The sequence below is a fragment of the Apiospora aurea genome, assembly GCF_038362705.1.
Source record: "Apiospora aurea strain CBS 24483 chromosome Unknown utg000006l_segment0_segment0, whole genome shotgun sequence".
Lineage (NCBI taxonomy): Eukaryota > Fungi > Ascomycota > Sordariomycetes > Amphisphaeriales > Apiosporaceae > Apiospora > Apiospora aurea.
This window is the reverse complement of record NW_027117393.1, coordinates 2207847-2234856: the sequence shown is the minus strand read 5'-3', so window position 1 is coordinate 2234856 and position 27010 is coordinate 2207847. Positions and strand designations below refer to the sequence as shown.

At 52.8% G+C, this 27010-nt stretch overlaps 8 protein-coding genes across 8 annotated transcripts; 6 read left to right on the top strand and 2 right to left on the bottom strand.

Annotated features, from left to right (window-relative positions):
* Nucleotides 1-1671: 1671 nt before the first annotated feature.
* Nucleotides 1672-4287, top strand: PG986_009272 (uncharacterized protein; the record flags this gene model as incomplete). The annotated part of the gene is made up of 1 exon (XM_066845494.1): nucleotides 1672-4287. One exon carries the CDS (start codon nucleotides 1672-1674, stop codon nucleotides 4285-4287), a length of 2616 nt encoding a protein of 871 aa, XP_066697892.1.
* Nucleotides 4288-5413: 1126 nt separating this feature from the next.
* Nucleotides 5414-7672, bottom strand: PG986_009271 (RNA polymerase III subunit Rpc82; the record flags this gene model as incomplete). Its single annotated transcript, XM_066845493.1, has 5 exons — nucleotides 5414-6409; nucleotides 6472-6576; nucleotides 6638-7399; nucleotides 7473-7535; nucleotides 7658-7672. The coding sequence occupies 5 exons, from the start codon at nucleotides 7670-7672 to the stop codon at nucleotides 5414-5416; spliced, it is 1941 nt and encodes a 646-aa protein (XP_066697891.1).
* Nucleotides 7673-8811: 1139 nt separating this feature from the next.
* Nucleotides 8812-10382, top strand: PG986_009270 (Metalloenzyme- LuxS/M16 peptidase-like protein; the record flags this gene model as incomplete). Its single annotated transcript, XM_066845492.1, has 4 exons — nucleotides 8812-9078; nucleotides 9145-9319; nucleotides 9385-10229; nucleotides 10287-10382. 4 exons carry the CDS (start codon nucleotides 8812-8814, stop codon nucleotides 10380-10382), a joined length of 1383 nt encoding a protein of 460 aa, XP_066697890.1.
* Nucleotides 10383-10994: 612 nt separating this feature from the next.
* On the top strand, nucleotides 10995-11385 carry PG986_009269 (uncharacterized protein; the record flags this gene model as incomplete). The annotated part of the gene is made up of 3 exons (XM_066845491.1): nucleotides 10995-11026; nucleotides 11112-11226; nucleotides 11302-11385. The coding sequence occupies 3 exons, from the start codon at nucleotides 10995-10997 to the stop codon at nucleotides 11383-11385; spliced, it is 231 nt and encodes a 76-aa protein (XP_066697889.1).
* Nucleotides 11386-12225: 840 nt separating this feature from the next.
* Nucleotides 12226-14739, top strand: PG986_009268 (uncharacterized protein; the record flags this gene model as incomplete). Its single annotated transcript, XM_066845490.1, has 6 exons — nucleotides 12226-12316; nucleotides 12383-12450; nucleotides 12505-12633; nucleotides 12693-12923; nucleotides 12988-13452; nucleotides 13510-14739. 6 exons carry the CDS (start codon nucleotides 12226-12228, stop codon nucleotides 14737-14739), a joined length of 2214 nt encoding a protein of 737 aa, XP_066697888.1.
* Nucleotides 14740-15228: 489 nt separating this feature from the next.
* Nucleotides 15229-16305, bottom strand: PG986_009267 (uncharacterized protein; the record flags this gene model as incomplete). Its single annotated transcript, XM_066845489.1, has 2 exons — nucleotides 15229-16102; nucleotides 16208-16305. 2 exons carry the CDS (start codon nucleotides 16303-16305, stop codon nucleotides 15229-15231), a joined length of 972 nt encoding a protein of 323 aa, XP_066697887.1.
* A 2116-nt stretch (nucleotides 16306-18421) lies between these two features.
* Nucleotides 18422-20456, top strand: PG986_009266 (ARS-binding protein 2; the record flags this gene model as incomplete). Its single annotated transcript, XM_066845488.1, has 2 exons — nucleotides 18422-18799; nucleotides 18867-20456. The coding sequence occupies 2 exons, from the start codon at nucleotides 18422-18424 to the stop codon at nucleotides 20454-20456; spliced, it is 1968 nt and encodes a 655-aa protein (XP_066697886.1).
* Nucleotides 20457-23649: 3193 nt separating this feature from the next.
* Nucleotides 23650-25986, top strand: PG986_009265 (sorbitol transporter; the record flags this gene model as incomplete). Its single annotated transcript, XM_066845487.1, has 6 exons — nucleotides 23650-23675; nucleotides 23728-23835; nucleotides 23922-24376; nucleotides 24438-24710; nucleotides 24763-25517; nucleotides 25621-25986. The coding sequence occupies 6 exons, from the start codon at nucleotides 23650-23652 to the stop codon at nucleotides 25984-25986; spliced, it is 1983 nt and encodes a 660-aa protein (XP_066697885.1).
* Nucleotides 25987-27010: the final 1024 nt, after the last annotated feature.

Here is a 27010-nt window from a genome sequence, read left to right as displayed (position 1 = left end):
CCAGAGATTTCCAGGGAATTTGCAAGTATTGGCAAAAGCAAAGTAAAGTGCGTACACGTTAGAGACCTGGAAGAAGTGAATGTTGTTGATAAACATGACGCGGCCCCCTACCAGGCCCGGCTTTTTTCTTTTCTTCGCATAATAGCATGTCCTCATTGACACCTGTCAGTTGCAGGCAACTGCCCTTACTACCTAGCCTCTAGCAGGGGAAGCGCTCGTGTTTACCGATCCAGGGGTCCAACTCGAGCACTAATTAGTCTCGAGTGCAACTCCGGGAAGTTCCTTCACGAGCTAAGCCTCAACGACACAATTTTCCTGATACCAACATGTACCAAACAATATGACCGGCTGGCTTGGTAAACCCAGAGGAGCATGCAGCAGGTTATTCATCCTTTCTTTCCGACACGAGAATTCCAGATTGGTTGCTAGATGTTGCGCATATGATCTGACAAACTCACAAAGAATTGGCCGCTCGCAGAACCAACATGGGTAGCCAGTTACATATTCAGGGGATGGGGGGGGGATGTAACATGATTCTTTTCCTTTTCTTTTTGCCTTTGGCTGAAAAGACACTGGGCGACTGGCTGCGAAAAAAAAGCTTGGCCCGACGGACGATGCAGGGGCAATGGCTGCTGACGGACCAGTCAGAGGGACGAACGCAGAATGATGAAACCGATGCGCTGCAGGGATCGGGATGGCGGGGCTCCTGGTGGGTGGGCAGATGGGCAAGCTGAATTGGACAATGGGCCAGAAAATTGGATGGCCCTGAACTGTACCGAGGACTCGGGGCCAACTCTAAAAATATTCTGACGCAGCTCCCCACGCGGACACTCGAGGCTCAAGAGGAGGACACTGGATGCTTTGCGAACAGACGATTTGACGGCGCAGGCGAGAGCCAGTGTCGAAGAAAGCACTTGTAGTAGAACCAATGCCGTGTTAGCCGCACTTACTGTAGCAAACATTGGTCGGCTGGGGCCGGTTCTTTCCAACGTCTTCTAGGCGCCCCAATATGCGCCGAAAATGAATACATGCGCGACTAAGTACCTGGCCAGGGGCAGGCAAGGGCTGAAAGCCAAGGGGAGAAAGAGTCGAACGCGAAGGCGCAGCTTAAAGACTAGGCTGGCCGGAGAGTCCACACACCTACATCATCCGCCTCCAGTTCATATCGTTCATGTTGTTTCTCCCCACTCAGGCTTCCTTTTCCGTCAACCGCTTCGTCTTCACACTCGTTGAAAGCGATTTTCTCTAGTTTGGTCAGGCTGTCTTCCCTTCCCTTGGTCGCTGCCACTCGTTTGCTCAAAAGTCCAAGGATCCTTTCTTCTCCATCCTCTCTCGTTTCTTTCAACTCTCGTTTTGACTGTCAGCCGAACCGATCGCCTGGTGCCATCCCAAAGGCGAAGCACTACTCCAACCTTCGTTTCATTTCCTAAAACACCACACATCCCTCCCTATGTCCTAATCCTGCGACACCTAGATCTGCCAACATCCAGGCAAAGTCAGTCATACTACTGTATACAGCCCTTGTCCTCCGTCGTCCGATACCTGAGGTCTCCAGCTGCACCCCCAGTGGCTGTCTGAAACACCCACCTTCCGATGTCGATTCGGTCCCCCAGGTCACCGCCAAGAAGAGGATTCGTCCAGTTGGGCACATCACATTCAAGTCAAGAGAACATGACGGGCGACGAACACGGAATCCCGCTGGCTCCTGTACGGAGCACTGCCAGTTCCACAGGAGCTCGCAAACCAAGCCAAGGACTGCCCAACATGGAGTCGGCACAGCCCACAACCAGCAATGAGAAGCAAAGCTTCTTCCACCGAGGGCGCCGTCGAGCGCAGCCCGCCGGCCCGTCTCGAAGCGACACCCTCGGCTCTAACGACATCTCGGTCAATGCTATGGGTAGAATATACAACAAGATTATTGGCTTCTCTGTCGTTACTCGATATCTGGTCTACATTGTTCCCGTCGGCATCATTCTTGCTGTTCCCCTCATCGTCATCGCTGTGACCGATAATCTGGACACACCTGTCGGTCAGGCTACCCGCGGCAAAGATGGCAAGGAAATCGTTCCGGGACCGCCCATGTGGAAGCTGTTTCTCTGGATCGAGCTGGCTTGGTTGACCTTGTGGGGAGCCAAGGTCGTTGTTCACCTCCTTCCTCCAATCTTTATGTTCTTCTGCGGCGTCGTCAGCGCTGGTACTCGAAAATATGCCACCGTCATCAGGGCCTTGGAAATTCCCCTCTCTCTCTTCTTTTGGGCACTGGCGTCGTGGCTGATCTTCAAGAACCTCATCCCTGGGGACTTTGATCCCGTCGGCTGGGTTTCCACCCTCAAGACTATACTGGGTGCTTTGTTCGTCTCCACGGCTGTCTTCCTCGGCGAGAAGACGATTGTGCAACTGATCAGTATCACCTACCATCAGAGATCGTTCGCCAATCGCATCAAGGATTCTAAGCGAGAGGTCTTCTTGCTTGGTCTCCTATACGATGCTTCTCGCACGCTGTTCCCCATGTACTGCCCCGAGTTTGCGGAAGAAGACTATATCATCAACGATAGTATCGAGATGATGTTGGGCGGCAAGAAGGGCAAACGCAGACACGGCGCAGCAACTCCGATGAGGCTCATCGGCAATGTCGGTCGAATTGGCGACAAGGTTACATCCGTTTTTGGAAACCTTGCATCCGAGATTACTGGACGTCAAGTCTTCAATCCCAACTCTGCGCATTCGATCGTTGTAGAGGCCCTTGAGAAGGCTCGCACCTCGGAGGCAATGGCCAAGCGTATTTGGATGTCCTTTGTCTGCGAAGGCAAGGATGCTCTCTTCGTTGAGGACATCGTTGAAGTCCTAGGACTCAACTACCAAGAAGAAGCTGAGGAAGCTTTTTCAGCCATTGATGGTGACGGAAACGGTGATATCAGTCTTGACGAGATGATCCGCAAGGTGGTTGAGATTGGCAAGGAAAGAAAAGCGATCACGAACAGCATGAAGGATATCAGCCAGGCTCTGGCCGTGTTTGATAATATCCTCCTTTTCGTCGTTCTTCTGATCGTCGTCTTCATTTTCCTCGCATTCTTCCAGAGCTCATTCATCACCACTTTGGCTACTGCCGGAACTGCGCTTCTTTCACTTTCCTTCGTTTTTGCGGTTACAACCCAGGAATTTCTCGGCTCCTGCATCTTCTTGTTCGTCAAGCACCCATACGACGTGGGTGATCGCGTTGACATCACTGGCCCAGAGAAGGAACAGCTCGTGGTCGAGAGAATCTCGCTTCTGTACACCATCTTTTATAGGATCGACAAGATGCAGACTGTCCAGGTGCCCAACATTGTCCTGAACAATATGTGGATCGAGAACGTCACTCGCAGCAAGGCTATGAAGGAGGTCATCGACGTCAATGTGTCTTTTGATACCACTTTCGACGATATCGAGCTTCTCCGAGCCGAGATCGAGAATTTTGTGCGCCATCCGGACAACTCCCGCGACTTCCAGCCCGATTTCGCGGTTGGCATTGGCGGTGTCGGCGACTGTGACAAGCTGAACCTCAAGATTGCTATCAAGCACAAGTCCAACTGGCACAACGAAGCGGTACGAGCCACGCGCCGGTCCAAGTTTATTTGTGCCCTCACTTTGGCGTTGAAGCGGGTGCCAATTTATGGACCCGGAGGTGGAGGTGACGCTCTGGGCGCTCCTGAAAACCCAACGTACTCTGTGGCCGTCTCCGATGCCGAGGCTGCCGAGGCGCGGAAGAAGTCTGCCAAAGCCAAAGAAGAGGCACGTTTGGTCCCTCCTCAGCTTGAACGTACTTTCTCCAATGCCAGCAAAGTCGGAGGTATCGCCGGTTCTCCTGAAATGAATGCGGCCCAGAACCTCACCAACCTGAACACTGCTTTGGCGGCTGAAGATGATTGGCTTGCTCAACGCGAAGATACGCTGAGCCCACGGAGTCCATCTATGGATAGAGTCCGCTCTAACGAAATTGACGACCTGCGCCGCTCCCTCACCAAGCGTGAAAGCCAGCGTAGTGGGCGCCGTAAGGCGGGAGATACACTACCCAACCATGGTTACGGAGGTGACGCGCCCGGCATACAGGTAACACAGCCTGGATTTGATGAAGAGGCTGAGACTGGCGGAAACAGCCCTTATGCCTACCAATCTAGCTTTGCTACCACATATCCTCCCCCTCCGCCTGCCCAAAGCAAACCGCATTCATTGCACAGTACGCCTCAGCCAGCAAGTCAATTCGGCCCACCCAGGTCACAGGACAACAATCCTTACCAACAACGATAGGGTCGATCTATCACCACAAATAGAAGTGATAGAAGGGTTACGAAATAAGGAAAAGGCGTCAACAGCAGATTGATAATTGCATGTCTCTCTAGAGGCTAGAGAAAAAAGATGTATCATGCTTTTCAAAGGGGGCGTCTGTTTATCAGGTCTTACCGACCCGGTCACACTATATACTTCCACAGCCACATTTTTTCCCTTTTCGGCTGATGCAGCATACACGCCGTGATGATTATCACGGCCAACAAAATGAGTCTACAGGAACAGGGGTCTCTCACTCCCGGACTATAGACAAAAATTGGCATGGACTGTCGCACTGGTGTATTGTATTAAACGCCCAGAAAGGACTTAGCTGTTTTTTTCAGGTCAGCATCAAACCGAGAATTCAAACATTGTATATTAGTAATTCTGGAAGCGATTGCAAACTATTTCACCCTATGTGATCTGCCCGGTTCTTTCTTTTCTTGTTTGAGGTGTAAGTCAATATTGATTTACTGTGACAACCATCGATCATGAAGTTCAGGAGACCTCGATGTAAAAAATGCATACCTCCCATGGAACAAGTAAGCGCACCCAACATTGGTTTTTTTCTTAATGAAGCTATAACGGCAGTCAAAAATAGGTACGACCTATGCTCACTATTCCTGCCTTGCCCCTATTCTAGATTCTGGCTTTCTGTAAACACAACTCGCTAGATGGCAGAGAAAGCCCATTGTTACAGCCAAGCATTAAGTAGTAAAAAGGGCACGAATAGCACATCACAACTTGTTGAAATCCATGAAAGACAGCAGGGATGTTTGGCAGAAGAGTGACTAGCCGACAGTCTGTCATTTAACGACACGTCTTGATAAATTGGTTCTCCTTATCTGAGAATCACCTAGATAATCTACACTTTTGCCCCCATCTTTTTTATGACATTGGTAAGTTTGCTTATATAGCAAACGGAAGGGGGAATCAAGGCCAAGACAAAATGCAACGCCGCCCAATGCAAATGGGAAAAGCAAATCACCGCCAAGAGGAGGTCTGTAGTGGCTGACTAGACCATCGTAACGCCACCATCTATGCAAAGGTTGGTTGTGATGCCACCTCGGAAGACAGAGGAGAGCGCAGTACAAGAAGGTACTCGGGCTTAGTAGTCTCGTAGGACGCTCACGAGATCATCAAGCTTATTGACTTGCCCCAGCAGTCGGCTCTGGATGTCGAGGAACTGCTGATACTCGTTGAAAGCATCGCCGCTGAGCTTCTCCTGTTCCATACCCTGGACGTCCGTACGCTCTACGATCGACAGGATGTTCTTCTTCTTCTTCCCTTCGACCTCGAGCCGTTGCAGGTGTCGTACCATGGCCTTGTACGTGTTATCGAGGGTCCGTGTCAGAGTTCGGTGCTCGTCGAAGAACCAAAGGAAGAGCGTTCGGGCCGCAACGCGATTGTTATCTCTTGGAACTTCTTGCACGTCGAGGAAGCCGGCCAGCTCCATTTCCACCATCTTCATGTGCACATCGCCCTTCTGCATCAGAGCCATGGTGGGCAGGGTCTTGTCGTCGATTTTCCCCTTTGCTCGTAAGATCTTGATGAGTCGAAGTCCCTCCCTGCCGAATGTGTCCTCGATTATAGTATCAAGTTCCAAGAATCGTAATTGGCGGATGAGAATCTCGAAATCAACAGTCCACTCGCCCTGATCACGTGTACCGCTGTGCCGAACGAAATGAATGCCGGATTCTGCAAGAAGCAGCAAATGTTGACGCATGCGCTGCATACGCTCCGCCTTGGTTGGTCCCTTGTCTGCGAACGAAACCTTCGTATTTATGGTGCCGTTCTGGCCAGATACTTCCCCAACACCCCCTCCGTGAGTCCCATTGAGATGATGACCATTCGCCATTTCCATGTCCACGTCGTCGTCGTCGTTGTCCGGCTCCTCGATGGAGGCTTGAGCACCATATCCGGCCTCCTCGCCATCTCCGTCTCCAGAGGGTGGGTTTCTCTCAACCTTTTCCGCGCTAGTGACATTGATCTGATCTGCCGAAGGCTTGCCGATTCCCCCAAAAACATCCACGGATGGTTTCAAATACTCGAAAATTTCAATCGTGGTAACCGTCGGAGGATTCATAGGATCGATACTATCATCCTGTGGATCAGGTTGGCAGCAAGAGAGCTTTTGCTCAAAGCCGTCAACATCGCTTCGTATACCTGAGCGGTAGTGTACCCAATATTGTCGTCGACAAACTGGCAGAGTCTTTGGTTCCGGAGCTCTACGAGGCATTTCTCGTAGTTGACTCGTAGAATAATTCCGTCCTGAACATAGAGATTAGTAAGGGGGGTAATTTTTAGCGATATCAGTGCAGAGAAAACCCACCTCGATTGGATCCTCGTCGTTAGCCGCAGAAAACCCATGAGTCCTGTCTCCGTTGGCTAATTTGCGACGCTTGGCCCCGGACCCGTACAGATATGTAGGTTCCAACTGCATTTTGAGATGTTGACTCCTATTGCGGATTTCCCTGACGGTGTTGACAACCCTTGATTCGTGTTCCCCCTTTTGCTTGCCACGCAGACCGCTGGGGTACGCCTTCATCAGGTCTTTGTCAACTTCGCTTTTGATATCTTCGGGAGACTGAAGCATTTTCGGGCTCAGTGGCTCGAGGATTCCAATGGCAACAAGATGCGCAATGTCGTCCAGAACCTGGTATCCTGAAATCTGGGATTCCTCTTCTGCAGCGTCATCAAAAGGGTCATGACCGTTTTCGTGGCCGTTAGTCTGTTCCGACGAGCCATTGACGTTGTTTGCCAGCTTGCCATGGCTTTTTAGGTATGCATCCACGATGCTGCCGACCCTCATATGGCCAGATGCCATGACCAGATGCACTATCCTCCTTGCAGCTTCTCCATAGTTGCGGTGCGTGCAATCAAGGATCTTGCCATTGCGCACAATGTTGTATGCGAAGTAGTGGTTTGCCTCGTAGATCGTTCGGGAATTGTCCGAGTCGGTGTAGTGGTAGACCAAGTTCTGCTGTACCAGTACGGCAAGACCATGGCGGACATTCCGCAGGCCTGTGGAAGAAATGCGTCCGAGCTGTTGTACGGTTGAACGGCCTGTGGACAACAAGATCTCGAAGATGCGCTGTGATAGCAAAAGCAAAGAAGTCAGTTTATGCAAGGTCGTCGGCGCATATCATGGCGGAATCAGGTCATACCGAAGGCAGCTGGCCATAGAGCTCTCTGATGAGCAGAACACAGAGTTCTGCCGCGTTCTTTGTCTGGGTTGAAGAGGTCATGTTAGCGACAATAAATTCCGAAAGATGCCGAGCCTCAATAACCAAGGGCAAAGACGCAAGGAGCGCCAGATGCTGGGCGTGATGGGGTGCTGGGTTTGACTCACCACCTGCCACGACATGACTGGCGTGGGAGCGCGCAGTCGGCGACAGGGTGCTGTAGGTTGCGATTAGGTGCAAGTGGGATGGGAGAAAAGGAATACTGGAAGTCGCCGAAGAAGGGTTGTTGAGATCCTGAACGCCTGGCTTCTAGAGATCCTCTCACGAACTCTAGAGCCACAATTGCTACCGTAGTGTCATTGGGGAGAAAAAGGTAGGATGGTTGAATATGCACTCGCGTTGCGGAAAATAGTCTGGTCGTCGCGATTGTCACGGGCAGCATGAGCTGCAGAAAAATTAAAATTTATGTTCTACCTATAATACAGGTACCCACCAGACTGGAGGGGTTATGGTTATGCGCCAACCAGCCTTCAGGGTAGCCTCTTTAAGGTGCGTGCTACCGCCCTACAGATGCTGTAAACTCTGTCAGCACATGTCGATTTCTGGTAACAATGCCCTCTGCCTTGACAGCGCCTGGTCATTGCAATATGATGCAATCCATTGTTCTGTTTGTCTGTAGGAGCCAGCTGGGACAAACCACGTGCACATATTTATTATGGATGGGTGACATCATTGGGCGAGCTGCACTCTTGCGGTTGATTCCAGGACGCTGTCAAGATCTGCCTTGTTGGCGCTGTTTTCGTGGTGGAAGTGGAAGCTGTCAAGCCACATTTTGCGTATTGTTCAGTCCCAGCTGCGTACCTCCAGCTTCCCATACATCAATGTAACTTCATGCCCTATACGATTTCTACGTAACACCAAATGTCGAGAACACTTATTTAGAGATGGGATACAGGTCAAGTTAGAGATTGGTATAACGCAGGAGGGTCACTACATTTGCTGCCATCTCGTTGTTCTTTCGTCCAGTGATTCCTGAACACCAGACCAGCCAGCATCAATGCATCAAATCATTATTAGACCTGCAGTAGGCTAGACAGTGAGTTTCCCAAGCAGTAACTTACAATTGAAGCCAGTTGATAGGTTAGTTGGCAGGCGATCAACTCAGCCTGAGCCACATTTTCTGGCCCGAGCTTCCAGCCCGGAACCTGCCTGAAGGTTGCGATCCTTAGCCGAAAAAAGCTTCCAGTGTATTTCGACCTTCAAACGTTGCGTCCCATCCAATCGTCAATTGCCGACGAACACCAATCCCTTTACCGTCAACATGATCTCCAGAGCGGCTCTCTCACGAGGTGCCCAGCTGGCCGCTCGCAGGCAAGCTTCCAGCAAGCTTGTCCAGCGTGGCTACGCTGCTGCTGCGTCCTCCGCTCCCTCCTCCTTCACGTACGAGACGACCGATGTTGCCGGAGTCAAGACTGCCACTCGAGATTCGCATGGCCCGACTACCAAGCTGGCCGTCGTCGCCAAGGCTGGTACCCGTTACCAGCCTGCCCCCGGCCTGACCGTTGGTCTGGAGGAGTTCGCTTTCAAGGCACGTCCCGGCTCCTTACCATCCCACCCCGACCGGCAATGAGCTAATTAGTTGCACCGCGTACAGAACACACAAAAGCGATCCGCCCTGCGTTTACAGAGAGAAGCTGAGCTTCTGGGAGGCCAATTGGTCGCATACCACACCCGCGAGGCCCTTGTTCTCGAGGCACGCTTCCTGCGCGAGGATATCCCCTACTTTACCGAGCTGCTGGCAGAGACCGTCTCTCAGACCAAGTTCACCAGTGAGTCAGCGCCGCGAATACGCCCTGAAGAATGAAGGTTGATGCTCATGCGTGCATTCTTTTAGCCTACGAGTACCAGGAAGATGTCGATCGAGTTATCCACATCAAGCAGGCCAGAGTTCAGGCTGACGCTGCTGCGCTCGCCCTCGACTCTGCTCACTCTGTCGCTTTCCACCATGGCCTCGGTGCCTCCCTGTACCCCTCGCCCTCGACTCCTTTGAAGGGGTACCTTGATGAGAACTCGATCGCCGCCTTCTCTGAGGCCGCCTACGCCAAGTCCAACATCGCATTGGTTGGTGACGGAGCTACTTCGTCTGCCCTCTCCAAGTGGACCGAGCAGTTCTTCAAGAACGTACCCGCATCTCCCTCTGGCTCCATGACCCTGAACTCCAAGGCCACCACCTACTACGGTGGCGAGCAGCGAACTTCCCACACCGGTGGCAACTCTCTGGTCATCGCTTTCCCCGGTTCCAGCTTCGGCAACTTCAAGCCTGAGATCGCCGTTCTCGCTTCTCTTCTGGGTGGCCAGTCCAGCATCAAGTGGGCTCCCGGCTTCACTCTTCTCTCCAAGGCCGCAGCATCTGCTCCTGGTGCCACCGCCACTGCCACCAACCTTGCTTACTCCGATGCCGGTCTTCTCACCATCCAGGTCAACGGCAGCGCTTCTGCTGTCCGCACAGCTTCTCAGGAGGCTGTCAAGGCCCTCAAGAGCATTGCTGAGGGCGGTGTTAGCAAGGAGGATCTTACCAAGGCCGTTGCGAGAGCGCGATTCGACGCACTCGTCTCCAGCGAGTCTGGTATCTCCACCATTCTCGCGGCTGGCTCCGGCATTGTCCACTCTGGCAAGCCCTTTGAGGTTGCAGAGACATCGAAGAGTATCGAGAGTGTTACGGCCGAGCAGCTGAAGACGGTATGTTACTCCCCCATATCACATTCTGCCGAGATGATTACTAACAAAGTCCTACAGGCTGCTAAGGCTCTCCTTGAGGGCAAGGCCTCTGTTGCCGCCGTCGGTGATTTGCACGCATTGCCTTACGCGGAGGAGCTTGGCCTTACAGTATAGACGGGGACAATGGACTTGGACGTGTACCAACAACAATTCAGCTCACTGCTGTAAAGTCGAGTTTAGTATTTGTGCATATAGTAAATTCCCTAGAGTTTTCCTCAACCCGATGTTGGTGAAGTAGAGTGGCGAGTGGCCTCAGATTAGACTATCCGCAGCTATCAGAATTCGTAATCATATACTCGCATTTGTTTGGTACCCGTCTACAATTTTATACACTCGGATACGGGAGTAGTTCAGGTACTGTTGGTAGAATGACGACAGCTCGAACTGATGGAGCACCTACTCAAGTAAGACCTCGACGTCATTGTATCAAGGTGCTATTTATGGCAATAGGTACTTCTACAGTAGTCAATGATATGTTGCTAATTGAAACATTCAGTAATGTCGCCCTTTTGTTAAAATCAGCGTGGTGCTTGATGAGATAACTCGGGCAACGATGGAGTGAGGGAGTTTGGGCAGGCACTAGTCACGTGACTGGGTCGGCGTTACGGCAGCCGGCGATTTTTCGAGGCCCAGCTTCAACAGAGCCGGAGCTCCCTGTCGATCTGCCAAATCAAAGAAACAACCTCATCCGTACCCAACCTCATACAAACCTCTGCGACCGTCAAAATGGTGTTCGCTTGGAAGTCCGCCGGCCTCAGGTAAGCCAATTGGTTTATTTTAACACTCTAGAGACGGCCGACACCGCTGCCAGACGACGAAGCTAACCGAGTGCTTTTCCACCAGCTACAACCGCTACCTCGCGATTGCATCCCGCGTTGTGCGCCGCAGCCTGAAGGAAGACAAGAGAATCGCAGCCGAGCGCCGTGGCGAGACCGACTTGCGCTTCGCAAAGTGGTCGGTAAGTTGCAGCAAAGACCGGCGATCGCGGCATGTGGCGATGAGAAGGTGACTAACAGATTGTCCCTCACATCAGAACGGCAAGCAGGGCGAGTCCAAGAACTTGGTTGACGCCAACTCCTCCGGCATGGCCTCGAACGCTGGTTCTGCCTCTTCCTAGAGACGACATCCTCATCATCGAAGCGCAATCGATACAAAGACACCCGGGAGCGGGTGATGGATATTGCCCAGCAGTAGGGTGGTGGCACGCATGATGGATACCACGAAGAAAGGTCAATTTGGAGACGGACGGGATGCGCTGCTACCAAGGCATTCCGTCAATGTATAGCTGTACAAAACCAAGCATTTCATAGACATCGTCAAACCGTTATCCGTGTCTCTTCAAATCGTACTCAATGGCTTATTTGGACGCCTGCAGCACATAGCTGACGTGCCTTACTGTAAAAGCCAGGCTAGAGAGCTCAATCAGGCTCAAGTCCAAGCCCCATTTTGTTGGGCTTTGAGCTGCAACCCGGCTGCTTAATTACAACATAACATGCACCCATCCGACTGCTTTGCGAATGTTCCATATCTCCCATGCCGTGCATGCTAGTTTGCGTGATCAATTGAAGACATTGGAGGTGCCTGTAGTCCTGAAGACTCAATTCGTGACCTAGCACCAGCGCAATACTTGGTTAGAACGTGTATGATTCGAAAAGTATCGTTCATCTCTAATTCCCTGCACGAATTGCACAAAACCGGTCCGTGGGGTTCCTCACATCCCCACTAGATACGGTACAGTACACTGGAAACATGCAATCATTGCCAGTCACGTCCTCCCTTTATTATTACTGATTTCCTCTGCGCTTACTTAGATTCTATTTTCCATGTTGCATCCAGCGGAGGGTGAAGGCACCGTTCGGACAACTAGCGACCCAACTGATTTCTGAGGGAAAAGACCCCTTCTCGCCTGCACATCGCAAAAGGTAGGCGGGGCAAGTCGCCTGCCAGTGTCACAGAGATGGACGACGGCTTCCCGCCGCCTCCGAGCATGTCCCACCCGGGCATCGTCGCCCTCGATATCACCGACAAGTTTGCTTCGGCTGTAAAAAGTGAGCCCCCTCCATCTATTGGCTCCGGCCACCCACGAACGGCCGTATGCTGATCCATCCATACAGCCCTTCCGCCGGGTCAAATCGTCAAAGATGGCCACTTCACCCTGTTCGAGTCCGTCTCGGCTCTCGAGGTATGAGCAATGCACCTGTCACCTTCCCTGGCATGCCTTTACTTACGACCTCAGATCATGGACCCTAAGATGGACAGCGGGTGTCTAGAGGAAGGAGAGTCCCTCGACGAGGAGTACGACACGGCTCGTGATCTGCTTCCCGAGGAGGTTCTTGGCATTATTGATCAACTGTTATGTCTAGAGGTATGGACTCGTCACGTCTTGGCAATCCGCCATTTCACAGCTAACGTCATCGCATCAAGATGGCCTGGCACCTCGGCTACCCTCTGTCGCAGACCATTTTGACCAGCGTCTATGTGGAGGCGCTTCTGAGGGATCCCAACGCGCCTCTGAGCTCGATGACATTTTTGCGTGACTCGGCATCTCAAGCCAAGCAGCCCAAGTTCCTGTTTGTTTTGAGGGCTTATTGCGCTGGCATGTTGAGGGGTTGTCATTGCGTCAACGAGGTTGTCAAAGACGAACTATACTATGAGGTATGCCGCCATGTCACCTACTAGGGCTAGCAACCCACGCAGGCCCATGCTGATCATGACACAGGAGGAAGATTTTGTTACCAACACTTACGACCGCAACTTCTTATCGCACATTGAGATGGCAGAAGTCATCGCTCTACTCCAGGCGACGAGAGCTGACCTTCGAGAACTCAGCAATGATGTACCGAAGGATCTAGCTCTGGCCTTGGACCTGCGCCTGGAGTTGCGTATAGCCTTCTTGAGGGCAATGGAGCTATTTCCCCTGCGGAAGTCGAATCCAGACTCGCTGAAAATGCCCTGGATTCAGATGAAAGAACTTGTGAAGCACTTCAAGAAGCAGCATGCGTTAGCCAAGGCGGTGCCCGAAGCATTCAGCACCAAAATGCAGCGCCGCCTAGCGAGCACTATGCCACCCAGGCCCATTGTCCATCTCAGCTTCGACGACACATACACCCATTTTGAGCAGATGTTCCAGGATGGAAAGGATGCGATGGATGTGCTGAAATACGTCGACCCACAAAGCCTCCTAGTAAGTCTGGTATCACGAGATCAGCCAGGTTCCGTTATGTAGCTAACAAGGAACCAGCATTTTGTGTCCACGTTCCAAGCGAGAAACACCCAGCCGCTCGTTTTCATTCGAACCATGACGCAAGGTTTGCTTTTCAAGGACATGATCGTACTGGGGCATCATAGTATACGGAGGATTCTTGACGATGACCTTGCGATCGTGGTTTTGCCCAGTGCACGCCAACTAGATCCGGCAAACGACACAATAGAAGTCCCAACAGACCCCCGCCACCAGTTGGCTGTACAGATGGAGACATTCCGTCAGCGTGCCGCCGAATGCTATCTGGATCTCTTTAGGATATTTTGCCAGAACCGATGCAGAGTAAGACGGACACTCTGCCACAGCATACAGCAGTGGGACCATCTTCAGGCCGATGTGGAGGAAATCGATGGTCTTCTGCAGGTGTGCTTGGATGAGAAGTCTCTTACGACCGCAATGGGTAACATCGGGCACTCTTTACCCCTATCTTCTTGGGCATATCTCTACAAGCTACGCCAGATGGAGTGGATTGTCCAGCTGGGCTTTGAGCTGGACGTCTATCAGCCGGATGAGCTGGCAGGCATGTATTGGTACTTGAACTACCTGGCCAAAACGCGAGCACAGCACGGCGATCGTATCAAGACATTCGTACTGCGGGAGTTCACTGCGGCCCAAGAATCTCCGTCGTGGAGCCAGGCTAAGGAACGAAACTATACGCGCTCCATCGCCTACATCCGCGTGACGATGCTCGACGCCGCCTGCACGTGGGAGTTCGCCGACGGCCTCTGCTGCCTCTACACGGTGCTACAGCGCCTAAACCTCGTCAAGACACCCTCGCGCCCCTACAGCAACGACGAGCAACGCTACGAGATCCGCATGAAGCCCTTTGTCAACATCGGATTGCCCCAGCTGCCCTCCTTCGACGACTTCACCAAGGCCACGGCCCAGCCCGAGACCTCCATCACCGAGCTGCTCAAATATGCCGAAAACGCCGTCGGCGGCGCCAAGAAGGGCTACGAGGCCCTGAGCCGCATGAACGACCTGCAGACCTTTTCGGTCGGCTGCCACGACCGCTGGCTGGCGAATATCAAGGGATGCCAGAAGTCGGCCATCTTCGCGGGTCTCGCTATCACGACGCTGCAAAAGGCGATCGAGGCGGAAGGAGAGAATGCTGCCGATCTGAAGCTCAAGATTGAGCTGCCGCAGTCTGGAAAGGGGTACCATGATTGGTGGATCGTGCCTAAGCTGACGCCTACGAGCGGATCATGATCATGCTATGCAGTGTACATGAAGGGAGGGCATTACCACATAATCAAAACAGACTACTTTTGAGCGAACCTCAAGGTACTGCAGAGCCTATTCTTTACGTGCAAGTACACATAGGAAGCGAGTACAACCTAGTGGGTGGTGTCAATACTCATCAGATAAATCAAAGACAAATAGATTGTATCAGATATATTGATTCGTTGTCTATGGAGCAACAAACTGTCTACTAATCTTGGATGTGCGGTTGTAATCGTAGCCCGGGGTATGCCCCTCAGGCTTTGAAACCCCCCAATACGTGTGCACAGTTGTGTCTCTTGTGTAGCCAGATACGGATCGCCAGGGTCCCTTCCTTCTATCTTTGAAGTCCGAAAGCACCAAATGAACGTTGCAAGTACACGGAAAACGTACAAAACAAAGACAAAACAAGCCAGCGAAGACCAATAGAGAAAAAGGATCAACTCGTTATACGATAAGTAGCAAGAGCAGCATTTCTTATGCCTTGATAGCTTTCCTGGCAGCCATGATGCCCCTTAATCGCACGCTCTGCTCGTAGAGGACATCCTTAAAGGCGAAGAGGAAAGCGGCGGTCAAGACGCTCTGCGTGACCTTGGGCGCGATGCCCTTGTAGAGGCCCTTATAACCCTCCTCCTTGATGACGCGGCGAATGGCCTCGGTCATGCCCTCGCGCTTCTCGCCGTGGGCCGCGACGTGCATCTGACTCTTGACGGTGATGTAGGGGTAGGTGATGGAGGTGGCGAAGAGCTTGGCGAGGGCGCTGAGCAGGAAGGTGACGCCCGCGGTGACGTTGGCCTTGCGCCGGCGCTCGTAGGCGTTCTTCATCTGCTCGAAGAGCGTGTACTGGAGGATGGGGTTGATGACGAGGACGAGGGCGGGCACGACGCCGCGGAAGAGCGCCTGGGGCCCCTCCTCGCGCACCAGGGCCAGCAGCGTGCCGACGGTGGTCGGGGCGCGCTTGCGGGCGGCGCCCGGTTCGCCGGCGCCCTTGGCCTCGTCGAGGTGCTGCTTGCGCGTCGTCATGCGCGTGTTGACGACCCAGATGGGGTTCGTCAGGATCACGGTCGCGGACCCGGCCAGCGCGCCCGCCATCATCGACTCGGCCGTCGTGAGCTTCTTGGAGGCCCGCCCGGCTTTCACGGCGGCCGCCTCGAAGAAGGCCCGCGTCCACTCGTACCAGTAGTAGTACACGAAGTTGGTCACGCTGATGCCGAACACGGCGCTGTCGAGGCCGGCGTACAGGCCCGACACGCCCTCGCGCGCGACTAGGTGCCGCACGGCGGCTAGGAAGGACGTCTCGGCTCGGGAGGACTCGACTTGGGCTCGCGTAGAGAGGGCGACGAGGGGGTATCTGTAATGGGACGGCGGTCAGTTAGCCGTGTTGTTTGCTGTTTGATGGATGACGGGTCTGGGGGAGAAAGAGTGCATAGACTGCTAAGTCGTTGACTGTACATACGTCAAGATCATGGCCAGGACACCGCCGCCAGCGCCAGCGACAGCGTGCGCGACATTGTCATTCTGCGGGAGTACGGGCTTGGAGGTTGAGGGCGCCATATTGTTGGATTAAGTAGGTGCAGGCTTTCCAGCGCGCTGCGACGTTATGAGGGTTCGTTGAGATAGATAGGTAAGGAGCTTTACGACACGGGGTGGATGGTTTATGTTAGTTGTATCCGTCTTGGTCTTCGCGAATACCCGAAGTCTGTCTGTCGTCGGGTAAACAATATGAGTTCTTACCGCCAGATGACCACTTCTACAAACCTTCAGCTAAAAGCTAGCATCAATCAAACCAATGCCATGGGTTTCAAGTTATTACTCGCTCGGGTCGGGTAGGCGAGAGTGGCTTTGTTCCTGCGACTCGACGTCCCTGATTGAAGCCGAGGTCCGGCGTGGGGGTGGTGGAAAGCGCATATGCCAACGGCGGCACAGGCATAGAGGCATAGGGCATAGGCATGAGGTCACTGGGGACTGGCTGCGGGCTGGGGACTGGGGACAGACGCTTGTTGTACGTACATATTTTTAGGGGCAAAATGCAGGAGACAGCGCAGACAGCGCTGTAGGATTGGATTGGACCCTGAGTGTCCCCCGCATTTTTAATCTCAACCCGCATTCGCGGCACTGCTGCCACGACTGCCCGACCGACCCCTTAGGGCCTTAGGGGAGAGGGGGGGAAGCGTTTCATCGCTCGTGGAGCAGGGCTGCTTTCACATGTCCTTTCGGCGAGAGATAGATCTCTGCTCAATCTACCGAACGGTTCTCTACTTTGATCTTTGGTACATGTAGGGCGGAATGTTTCGGTTACCCAGCCCGCCGAGCTAGGTGCTGTGCATGACCTGCAAGCAATTAACCTACTCATCTGCTGCAATTGACCTAGGTAAGCCGTCGCTCACATGAGCAGCGTAGGTGCCGTTATTCTTTCGACAACAGGAGAACAGGAGGGTCTTGATGGAACTTCTCAAGGCATGGAGGGGTTCCGAGGAGCTTCTACCTGGTCGGTCCTTACATATGCGGTCATCCAACAACACTTCGGAGCGGCCCGTCTTCGTGGCATACCTGCCTGCCAGCTTCTCAACATGTTCCACGTACTTGGTCTTAGGTGGCATTTCTTTTCAGCGCGATCTCAGCTGTCCACTTGTCTATGTAATCTAGATCGCTTCCCAAGTTTCAAGGGTACGCGGACGATTCCCGATGATCCTCTATCTAGTCTGCAACATCGTATCTTGTATAAGTAGGTGCTAAGTAAGGGATATCATGAGACCACACAGCTGCGTGCCGACTCTAAGCAAACGATCTTAGTACTAGTAGGCATATGACGCTTGCCTTTAGAGTGCACTATGTATACCAAGAGGCAAACAGGACGCCACGACCACTTCGAATATAATCTGAAACAGCAATCCATCGTGCTGCATTGGCCCCATATTGGGGGAATCAAAGTCATTTACGATGCAACATCTCCTTGCTTTGGCGTGCCTGGGTTCATGAAATGCTGTTTCCCTCACCACCCTCCGAGTCAAGTCACGTGCGTTCGGGTGCGTAAAAATAGAAACTACAACGTCGCCCAAACGGGAGTGGCTGGGGTTCCATGTCCCTAAAATAGACGGCTCCTTTCACCATCGTCGACCCCAATTAACGGGTGCTCCATGCCGTGCCGTGCCATAGCCACAACAAGCTCCCCATACCTTGTGCAGCAGCTTGCAGGATATACAGTCACCAGTCTCTCTCTCGCGCGCGCGCGCGCCCTCTCTCGACATCTTCGTCCAACCCCGTTGTCGCCTTCTGGTTGTGACCCCAGATTACAACTACATAACTTACCCGTCTCCCTGCCTTAAAATCATAACACTCCTCGTGTTAGCTTCAGGTTACTACGCGTTTGACTGTCGAGCTGCATTGGATTCGCGTACTGGGGTCCGAGGGACAGCATGACCTTGAATTATCACCGAAAATGCAATGATCGCTCGCGCCTACCTTGCTTGCACCTCTCTTGAGGCGTTCTGAATGAACGCTGTCAGTCTGCTGTTTGCCGCTCAGCGAGGGCCAAGCTCCTGGACCGTACACATCGCATGAGCAGCCAGGTCAGCGCCATCCGCCATCCGCCATCCGCCATCTGAACAAACCCTACCAAAAGCCCTTGGCTCCCTATAAGGCAAGGGCGCCTTCTCCGATGGCTGTCACAATGAATACAAGTCACCCGGCACCCCCATCAACTATCACTATTGTATCCCCTAGGGCCGTAGGCACCAGACCTGCCTTACCAGACAGAAGAGTAACAGAAACGACGATAGAAGACGCCTATGTCAGCTTCATTCTCCACTGTAACCCGGCAGTCCCCCTGGAAACGAATACGGGGGTTCTGAGGGAGTCGTTTCGGGCCCCGCCCAAGAGTGACGGCAAAACATTCAGCACATTCACTCTGTACGAGCTCATCAGCCAGCTCGAGACGAAGGAGCTCAAGACTTGGGCTGAGCTGGCCTTGCGACTAGGCGTCACACCACCTGATCAGGACAAGGGCCAGAGCTCGCAGAAGATACAGCAGTATGCCGTGAGACTCAAGGTAAGCCGTCCCCTGTGCTGTCCCCTGTGCTCGCAAGAGCCGCAGAACATCCAACTGACCAAGATAGCGATGGATGCATTCGATGCACCTAGACGCATTCTTCGATTATTTAATTGGTCGCAGTGAGCACGTATACTGGACTCAGATTCCTACAGATCCGGATCCGATCTGCGAAGGGGGCCGAGATGGTGTGGCAGCCGAGGATGACATGGCGTTGCGCGCCTTGCTACCTCAGATCCGCCCAAGGCGTGGTAGAAGAAAGCCCGAGGACGACTTGAACAAGTCTCCATCCCAAAGACCCCGGCTCTCACCTCCCCTGAGTGGCGAGACCCGGGCTACTGAGCCATGGACTGCCCATCCTGACAGCAGCCGCACCTTCATGTTCCCGCCACCCGACCAACTGAGATCCAGCATCCTGCCGGGGCCCAGCTCGACGTGGAATAATGATGCATCCCAAACGCCGCTCAGCGCTTATCCGCAGTCTGCCATGACTCCAGTGAATGGGAAATTCTGGGCAGATGAACCTCGTTCGGCGCTGACACCTTCGAGGGCAAAGCTGCTCAGTAAACGGCACGGTGCTAAGGTGGTTTCCTCTGCCTGGAGGAGCGGTGGCGCAGGTACAGGGGGTAAGACACGTGGTCGGCCGCCCATCAATCGTATCAGTGAAGGCACGCCTCCGGCAAGCGCAGATGTGAACCGATCATCTCAAAGTTTGGTGGTCGATAGCGGTATCCCCGAGTCTGTACAGTCTGCCATAACCCCGACTATCGTATTCCCGCCACAACAGGCGCCCACCTCAGCACCGGCTCCTACCTCGTCACCGAGTGACTCGATGCCGTCTCAAGCATCGCGCACTGCTCGTCCCGGCCGGCTGTCTCTTCAGGTCCCGGAGCGAGTTGGAGGCTCCGTTCGCCTTGCCACGCCTCCACCTCCACCTCCGGCATTCGGCGTCAATCATAGTCATGACCACGGTGACAGCACGATACAAACAATGGAAGCAGAGACCATATGGCCCACCCTGGGTGACCCAGAAAGCCCAGAAGGTGTTGCTGTCGTCCCTGGTGCAGAGTCGCATGCGTTGAAGAAACCACCGATCGTGTTTGAATATCCTGGCGGAGATAGGGAGAATATGGCAATAGTGGAGAGCTGGTTCGTGTCGGATATACTCGTTGCCGACTGGCATGATGCAAACGACAACAAGATCGCCTCCTGTGGCGTGGACGAAGCCTTGGCCTTGGCAAAACAGATTATCAATGGCATGGCGAAGAAGGCGCCCAGCGCCGAGGTATTCCTTCTCAACGTCTCGGCCATTATGGGTGGCTGCCTGCTTCGGTCGAAAAATCGCCCGTCCATCAAACGCCTCGAAACAGGACCCGAGTACAACAGATATACGTGCCGATGGTATATCCAATACGGAACCCTAGTCAGTGAGTATACATTGAACGAGACTCTGCCTCATGATACCTGGCAGAAGGAAAGACGACGTGGTGAGAAGAACCCCGGCCAGGCGCGTACTGTCGAGGCAGAGGAGGATACCGCGGAGTTCTGGAAACAGAAGTACCAGGAGCTGCTGCATCAGCAAAGAGCGAACATCGACCAGGTTACAGACCTGCGTGTTCAGGTTTTCGAGGCTGTGAAAAAGAGCAGCGCATCCTGATTACAAAGATTTGCCCCAAGTAAAAGAAAGGGCTTATAGAAAGGGGGTTTGGATGGGTTGGGCCTTCGGTTGTGGCCATGATTCTGTTTTTTTTTTTTTTTTTTTTTTTTTGTTTTGTTTTTTTTTTGTTTTTCACCATGAGCATTGTATGATATATGATACCCTATACTTACTTGTATTCGATGGGCTCTCTGACGCCTTGTTTTGCTTTTCAAACCAGGCCAGCTTGGCTACCTGCTGGCATTTGAAGAAGGATGACAGCTGTGCTTCGTGCAACAGCTTTCCGTCAGCTTACGATGTGACATGGCTGCATGCGTGACCAGTGAATATATACATGTACCTACCATTGAAGTCATGCAGTGAATATTGGAGCTGTTTGGCACAATTGTGTGGGTATCAGATCTGGCAGATTGGGGACTGCCTTGCCAGTGAGTGAGTGCCACATGGCCCTTCTTGCCTTCTGAGCTTGTGGGCAACCAAGATCGGGAGCCCAGTTGCCCTCCCCATACCCGATGTGATACGACAAATTTGGGTCCCTGCATCCCAGCGTGGGATCCAGACTTTGGCCGAACTGGCTTGCTGTACATAGGATACTGGTAAGGCTTACACACCGGGAAAACGCACATAGATGGTCAATCTTTTCAGGTTCGGGGCAATAGGGTACGAACATTATACCGAGCTCGACAGGAGGTCAGGTCTGGTCAGGGCTCTGGATTGATAATCAACTGGACAATGCGAATAAGAACAGGACGATAGTCGGGGCCAGGCTTTCTGCAAGGACGGTTCAACTCAAGTCACCGGCCACGCCGTCTGCAAGCTGCAATGCCACTGTAGCGGTGTACCCATTATGCACGAGGGGGTGGGCAGGAAACATGAAAGACTGGGTGCGGGGGAAACTGGACTGGACTTTACTCAGCAGCACCCTTGAAGATGGACTCTGTTTATTGGCCAGATGAATTCCAGTTGTTTGTGCAAGGCCATGAGCGTCTTGAATCCTACATATGACCTCGACGGATACACTCCCTTCCAACCAGCACCACGCCACAGTCCAAAGGGCATGAGCTGAAGCAAAACGCGGGGAATGGGGAACAGGTAAGCAAGGAGTTTAGCACGCTGAAGATCACGGGGGTGTTGTCTTTTGTTTGTGAGGGACTACATAGTAGTACTACATACATACATCCATTGGGGATAAGAGAATACTAACCTTACTGCTAGGCGTCTCCAACCACCAGGAACTAACATGCCGTTGACATAGAAAGGGGCCCATAAGTTATAACAATACATAACAGTTCAGTGGGCTACAACAAGCTTCCTCCAAGACCCGCACCAAGAAGCTAGTGAGGCTTATTTCATCCTTATTCGAACTCCCGGCCGGCTTGGCTACTGCCCAACGGGTAATGATAGACAGGCGGCCAGGCGGCCAGGCGGCCTCGCTCACAAGGTTCGTCTCTTCTTTGCCTCGATCCATGCGATTGGGAGTCGAAGTGATGGAGGTAGTAGTATGTTTGGTGTCATACCCATCCGTTCAGCCCTCCACCAGCTTTGGTGGCGTCTGGCCACACAGCCGAAACCTAAACGACACCAGCAACTGGAACGCTCTCACGGCGAGGTGGTTCCATCCATACATACGAGGAAGCCGTTCCCCGCACTTCCACATATCATGAGAACTCCCTGCCTTCGTCCCAGCATCTCATAAACCCCGCAGGTGACATTCAGCCAGCCGATGGCCTCGGCGTCTTGGCGTACAGTCAGAGTACGCAGCACACAGGGCGGAGATTAGCTCTCTGCCTTTCTGGACTAATACCCTCGACACTCGGAATTCCGTCGACTCGTTCAAATTAGTCTCCATGCTCGAGGCCAAGCAGTTGCCATCGTGACGTGTGGTTGGGACGTATATGTACCTACCTAACCTAATTAGATGAAACAAAAACAAATAACACCAACAGGTATGGCTTCAGATCCAAGAGAAGATTGGACTGGCGCAAAGGCTACTTGATCCGCGACACCGGCTACATCCCTCCAGGTAAGCCGCGGTCTTCACAGTACCACACCACTACATGTCATCCCAATTTAGACTTGCCACGGTGCCGTCCAAGAACATGGCGTTTTCACTTTTTGACGACACCTTTGCCTTTTCAAAACCACATATGTGCCATACAACTTGAACTATCCCTGCCGCCACCCCAGATCCTTCCGCGTCGGCGGGACCATGTGTATGCGTGTGGCTGAACACGGCAGTCTCACAATTAAATGAAGATGCCTTTGCGAGGCAGGCATAATAATGATGGTCTCTGGCCAGCCAGGCTGAATAGCCTCACACACAATGACACAAACAACAGCCCGCTGGTTGAGTTTGTTCGGTCCGAAGCTGCTGGTCGATCTCTCCAGGCCGAACCAGGCCATCTACTTACACTTGTGCGTTGTCGATCAGATGGTTACCGACCAAAGGGGCGTAGACAATATTCTGCCAGGCGCGTCTGTCTACTACACACCCACCCTATCAAAGTAGGCCCTTCGCAGCTGTAGCTAAGGTAATGTGATCATTCAATGACAAGTCAAGAATGCCCTAGGATTGATCAATCATTACAGGGTTATTTAAAGAAGTACATCCCTAGCTTCTGTTGGGTACATACATACGTACATACATAGTATTTGTTGAATATAATATTGGCGAGTTGCATATGATGGTGCTACTACCACTGCCACCCATGGATCAATGATCCCACCCTCGAGCCCTGGTCCAGCCTTTCCTCTACACTGGGCGTATCACTGGAATTTGGAAAAGCTGAAGGTACATGCGGTTTCTGCTTACGGTACATACGTCGCGCAGTGGCTTCCGTTGATCAATCTTAGCGACACTGTGAATGAATGCCTGCTCGACTTACAACAGACGGATTGACTCGGAGCTCCTCGTGTTCTGGTACAAGAGCTGAAGTTCTCCCCGCATTCTCGAGGAAGCGGACGCCCTTGAATTGAATTGTTTTCTTTTCACGGTAACTGTGTGTCAACCAGCCGTTCAGCGTGTTGACTCTGGGATTTGGCCAAGTTGCATTCTTTACCAACCTCACCACGCTCTGCGAGTTCCTTCCGTCGGTCCTGGCGAAGCCGAACAACTTCCCTCTCGATACAATCTTCCTTCCTTGCAATTGAAGTGCTCGCGCCTCCGGTAGTAAGTCTCGCAACTGCGCACAAGATGGCTGATATCGAACCAGCTCCGGCGTAAGTCAACACTATCCCGCAAAAAGAACTCTTGTGCTCACATACCCGTCAGCTCGTCGCCGGAAGCTCATCGTCCACATTACGAAGTTGGCGGAGAGGCAGAGAAGGGACGTCGGAACTCGCTCGCCGTGGCCGACATTAACAAAAACGTCAACGCCAAGTAAGATTTCCGTACACTTTTATAGCAGGGGAAAAGAAAAAATCAAACCCCCTTAACCCATATCGTGGCTGATATAATGGGGCCAGAATCTCGAACCCCCTCGCGGGCATCTCTCGAGGCGAACTCTTAGCCAACGTGACCAAGCTCGCAGAAGAGCAGGGCCTGACCGAGCACCTCCACGTCCTTCGCCAGGGCGCCCTCGTCGCCCAAGATCCCCAGAACTTCGAGGCCATTGACGGCGAGTACGCCCTGGACGAGACGCAAACGGACGCCCTGCACCAAGAGATCCTTCACAAGTGGCGTGTGCCGAAGCTGCTCTACCTGACCATCATCACTTGCTCCATTGGTGCCGCTGTCCAGGGATGGGACCAAGAAGGCAGCAACGGCGCAAATCTGAGTTTCCCTCTCGAATTCGGTATCGACGGGAAAGATGACCGCTCTGTGTTCTTGGTCGGGCTCATCAACTCTGCCCCTTACATTGCCTCTGCCTTCATTGGCTGCTGGATCTCTGATCCATTAAACAACTACTTGGGTCGCAAATGTGAGTTGCTCTTGGCCAGCCTATTCGAATGCAATTGACCCCTCTCACTAACGCTCGCCAGGGACCATCTTTCTGTCTGCAGTCGTCTGCTTGCTTACGCCGATCGGTGGTGCAGTCACTCAGAATTGGGAGCAACTCCTGGTCACGAGACTTCTCCTGGGCATTGGCATGGGTTTCAAGGCCTCGACTGTTCCCATCTTCGCCGCCGAGAACAGCCCGGCAGCTATCCGAGGCGCACTTGTCATGTGCTGGCAAATGTGGACTGCCTTCGGTATTTTCCTGGGGGTTTGCGCCAATCTTGTGGTTGGCAGAGTCCCGAACATTGCGTGGAGGCGTAAGTGTCGTCGTCTCCCGGTGGTCTGCATCTGGCTAATTTCTTGGCTTAGTCCAAATTGGGTCTGCCTTCATTCCGGCGATCCCATTGTGTGTCCTGATCCCCTTCTGTCCCGAATCGCCGCGTTGGTTCATGAAGAAGAACCGGTACAAGGATGCATACAGATCCCTTACGAAGCTGCGGAACAACCCCATCCAGGCGGCTAGAGATCTCAATGCCATCCACGCACAACTGCTGGTAGAGCGCGAGGCCATTCACGGGTCGACCTACGTTACTCGCTTTATTGAGTTGTTCACCGTCCCCCGCATACGACGTGCGACCCTGGCCTCATTCGTGGTCATGATCGCCCAGCAGATGTGCGGCATCAACATCATTGCGTTTTACTCGTCCACGGTGTTCAAAGAGGCCGGGACTGACGACTTCACTGCCTTGCTCGCCTCGTTCGGCTTCGGTCTGGTCAACTTCGTCTTTGCCTGGCCCGCTATCTGGACCATTGATACCTTTGGTCGTCGATCGCTGCTCTTATTTACCTTCCCGAACATGGCCTGGTCCCTGCTCGCTGCCGGTCTCTGTAGTCTGATCCCCGGTACAGGAGGTGCGCATCTTGGGCTTGTTGCCTTGTTCATCTACATCTTCGCTGCTTTCTATTCTCCGGGCGAAGGGCCAGTGCCTTTCACGTACAGCGCCGAAGTCTTTCCTCTTTCGCACAGAGAAGTTGGCATGGCGTGGGCTGTGGCTACTTGCCTCTTCTGGGCGGCTGTGTTGTCCATCACGTTCCCCAAAATCCTGGCCTCGCTGAGTGTTGTTGTAAGTTTGGAGCCCCATCATTTTCGCGTTGACCAAGCGCCGCCCCCCTATCTGGGTTTCTTTCGAGTTGAAAACGTTGCTAACGCGTTTGCCTGCGCTTCAGGGTGCCTTCGGTCTCTACGCAGGCTTCAACATCGTAGCTTTCTTCATGATCTTCCTGTGGCTGCCCGAGACGAAGCAGCGCACACTCGAGGAGCTCGACTACGTGTTCGCCGTGCCGACCAGGACCTTCATCCACTACAACACGACCAAGTGGGTTCCCTGGTTCATGAGGCGTTGGGTCCTCTTCCAAAAGGATGCCAAGCTGGAGCCGCTCTACCACTTTGATCGCCCGAGCCACGGCTCCGACTTGTCGGATGCCAAGGGCACCGCCGACTACACCGAGTCTGCTCCGGCTGCGAACAAGAACGTCTCGACGCATAATGAGGGCGATGAGAAGGCTACTACGGCCACGGGTGTTGATATCTAAGCCCCTATTCATTGCCTCCTCCTTGAACGGCATATTTCTTGTACTGTCGTTGTTATCACAACTGGTAGAAGGGGATAAAGATGGTTTAATAACGGTTGACTCTGGAGAGAGCTCAATCGCTAATTTGTCGTGCGTTCGATCCTGGGCTGCAAACCGCTAGGGGGTAGCTAGCATATGCTCCATTTCCAGAGGGATCTCGAACGATTCATAGTCGGAATTGTAGTTCTTGTTCGTTCTGATACCGTTCGTTTGCTTTCCGAAATACCCCTTCATTTGCCTCCGTAGGGAATCTCTATATAGACAATCCCATTTTGACTCGCTGGTATGGTCTGTATCGTGAATTTTCCTTCTCTTGTCAGGAGTATGGACTATAGTTGCAGCAGGCGGGCATTATATTCTAAGCTTCGGGAGGCAAGGCAATTACCGACGCGATCGGGAAAACGGCCCTCCACAAGAGACTTGGGTAGCCATGCAGCAGAGGTTCTACAGATAGCTGTAGCCTGCGATACCAAAATGACCGAGATAGATAAGGCAAACCTAGAAGAAGCATATGACTCTCATCAGTAGTGATCAAGCCTCGACGGGAGGTACATCAGCTAGGATAATCAACTGTTGATCTAGACTACATAGGCGGCTACCGAGGATTCTGCACCCACGTCACTTTATTTTGTCAGATTCATAATCTTTACCTCCCGGTTGCTCGGGGTCATCTCAGGCAGAAGTAACACAATCACACACACACACACATACATATACTTTTTGGATTGCCACAAGAGAACTTGGGAACCCCCCACCCCAATCCCCAGCATACCACCGTCAGCCATTCTGGAAGATCTAACCTCTTTATTGTTTTGCTTCCTCTCTAGTTACACCTCTAGTTACACCGAGTTATTCGGTTGAGATATGAGAGCAAGAATCACGAGAGAGGGGGGCACTTGGCTAACACTAACGTCGACGAGCAGCGTCAAGAAGTTGATGCTCATTTGCTCTATCTTTTGAAGGGGCTGGGTTCGACGCCTTGGGT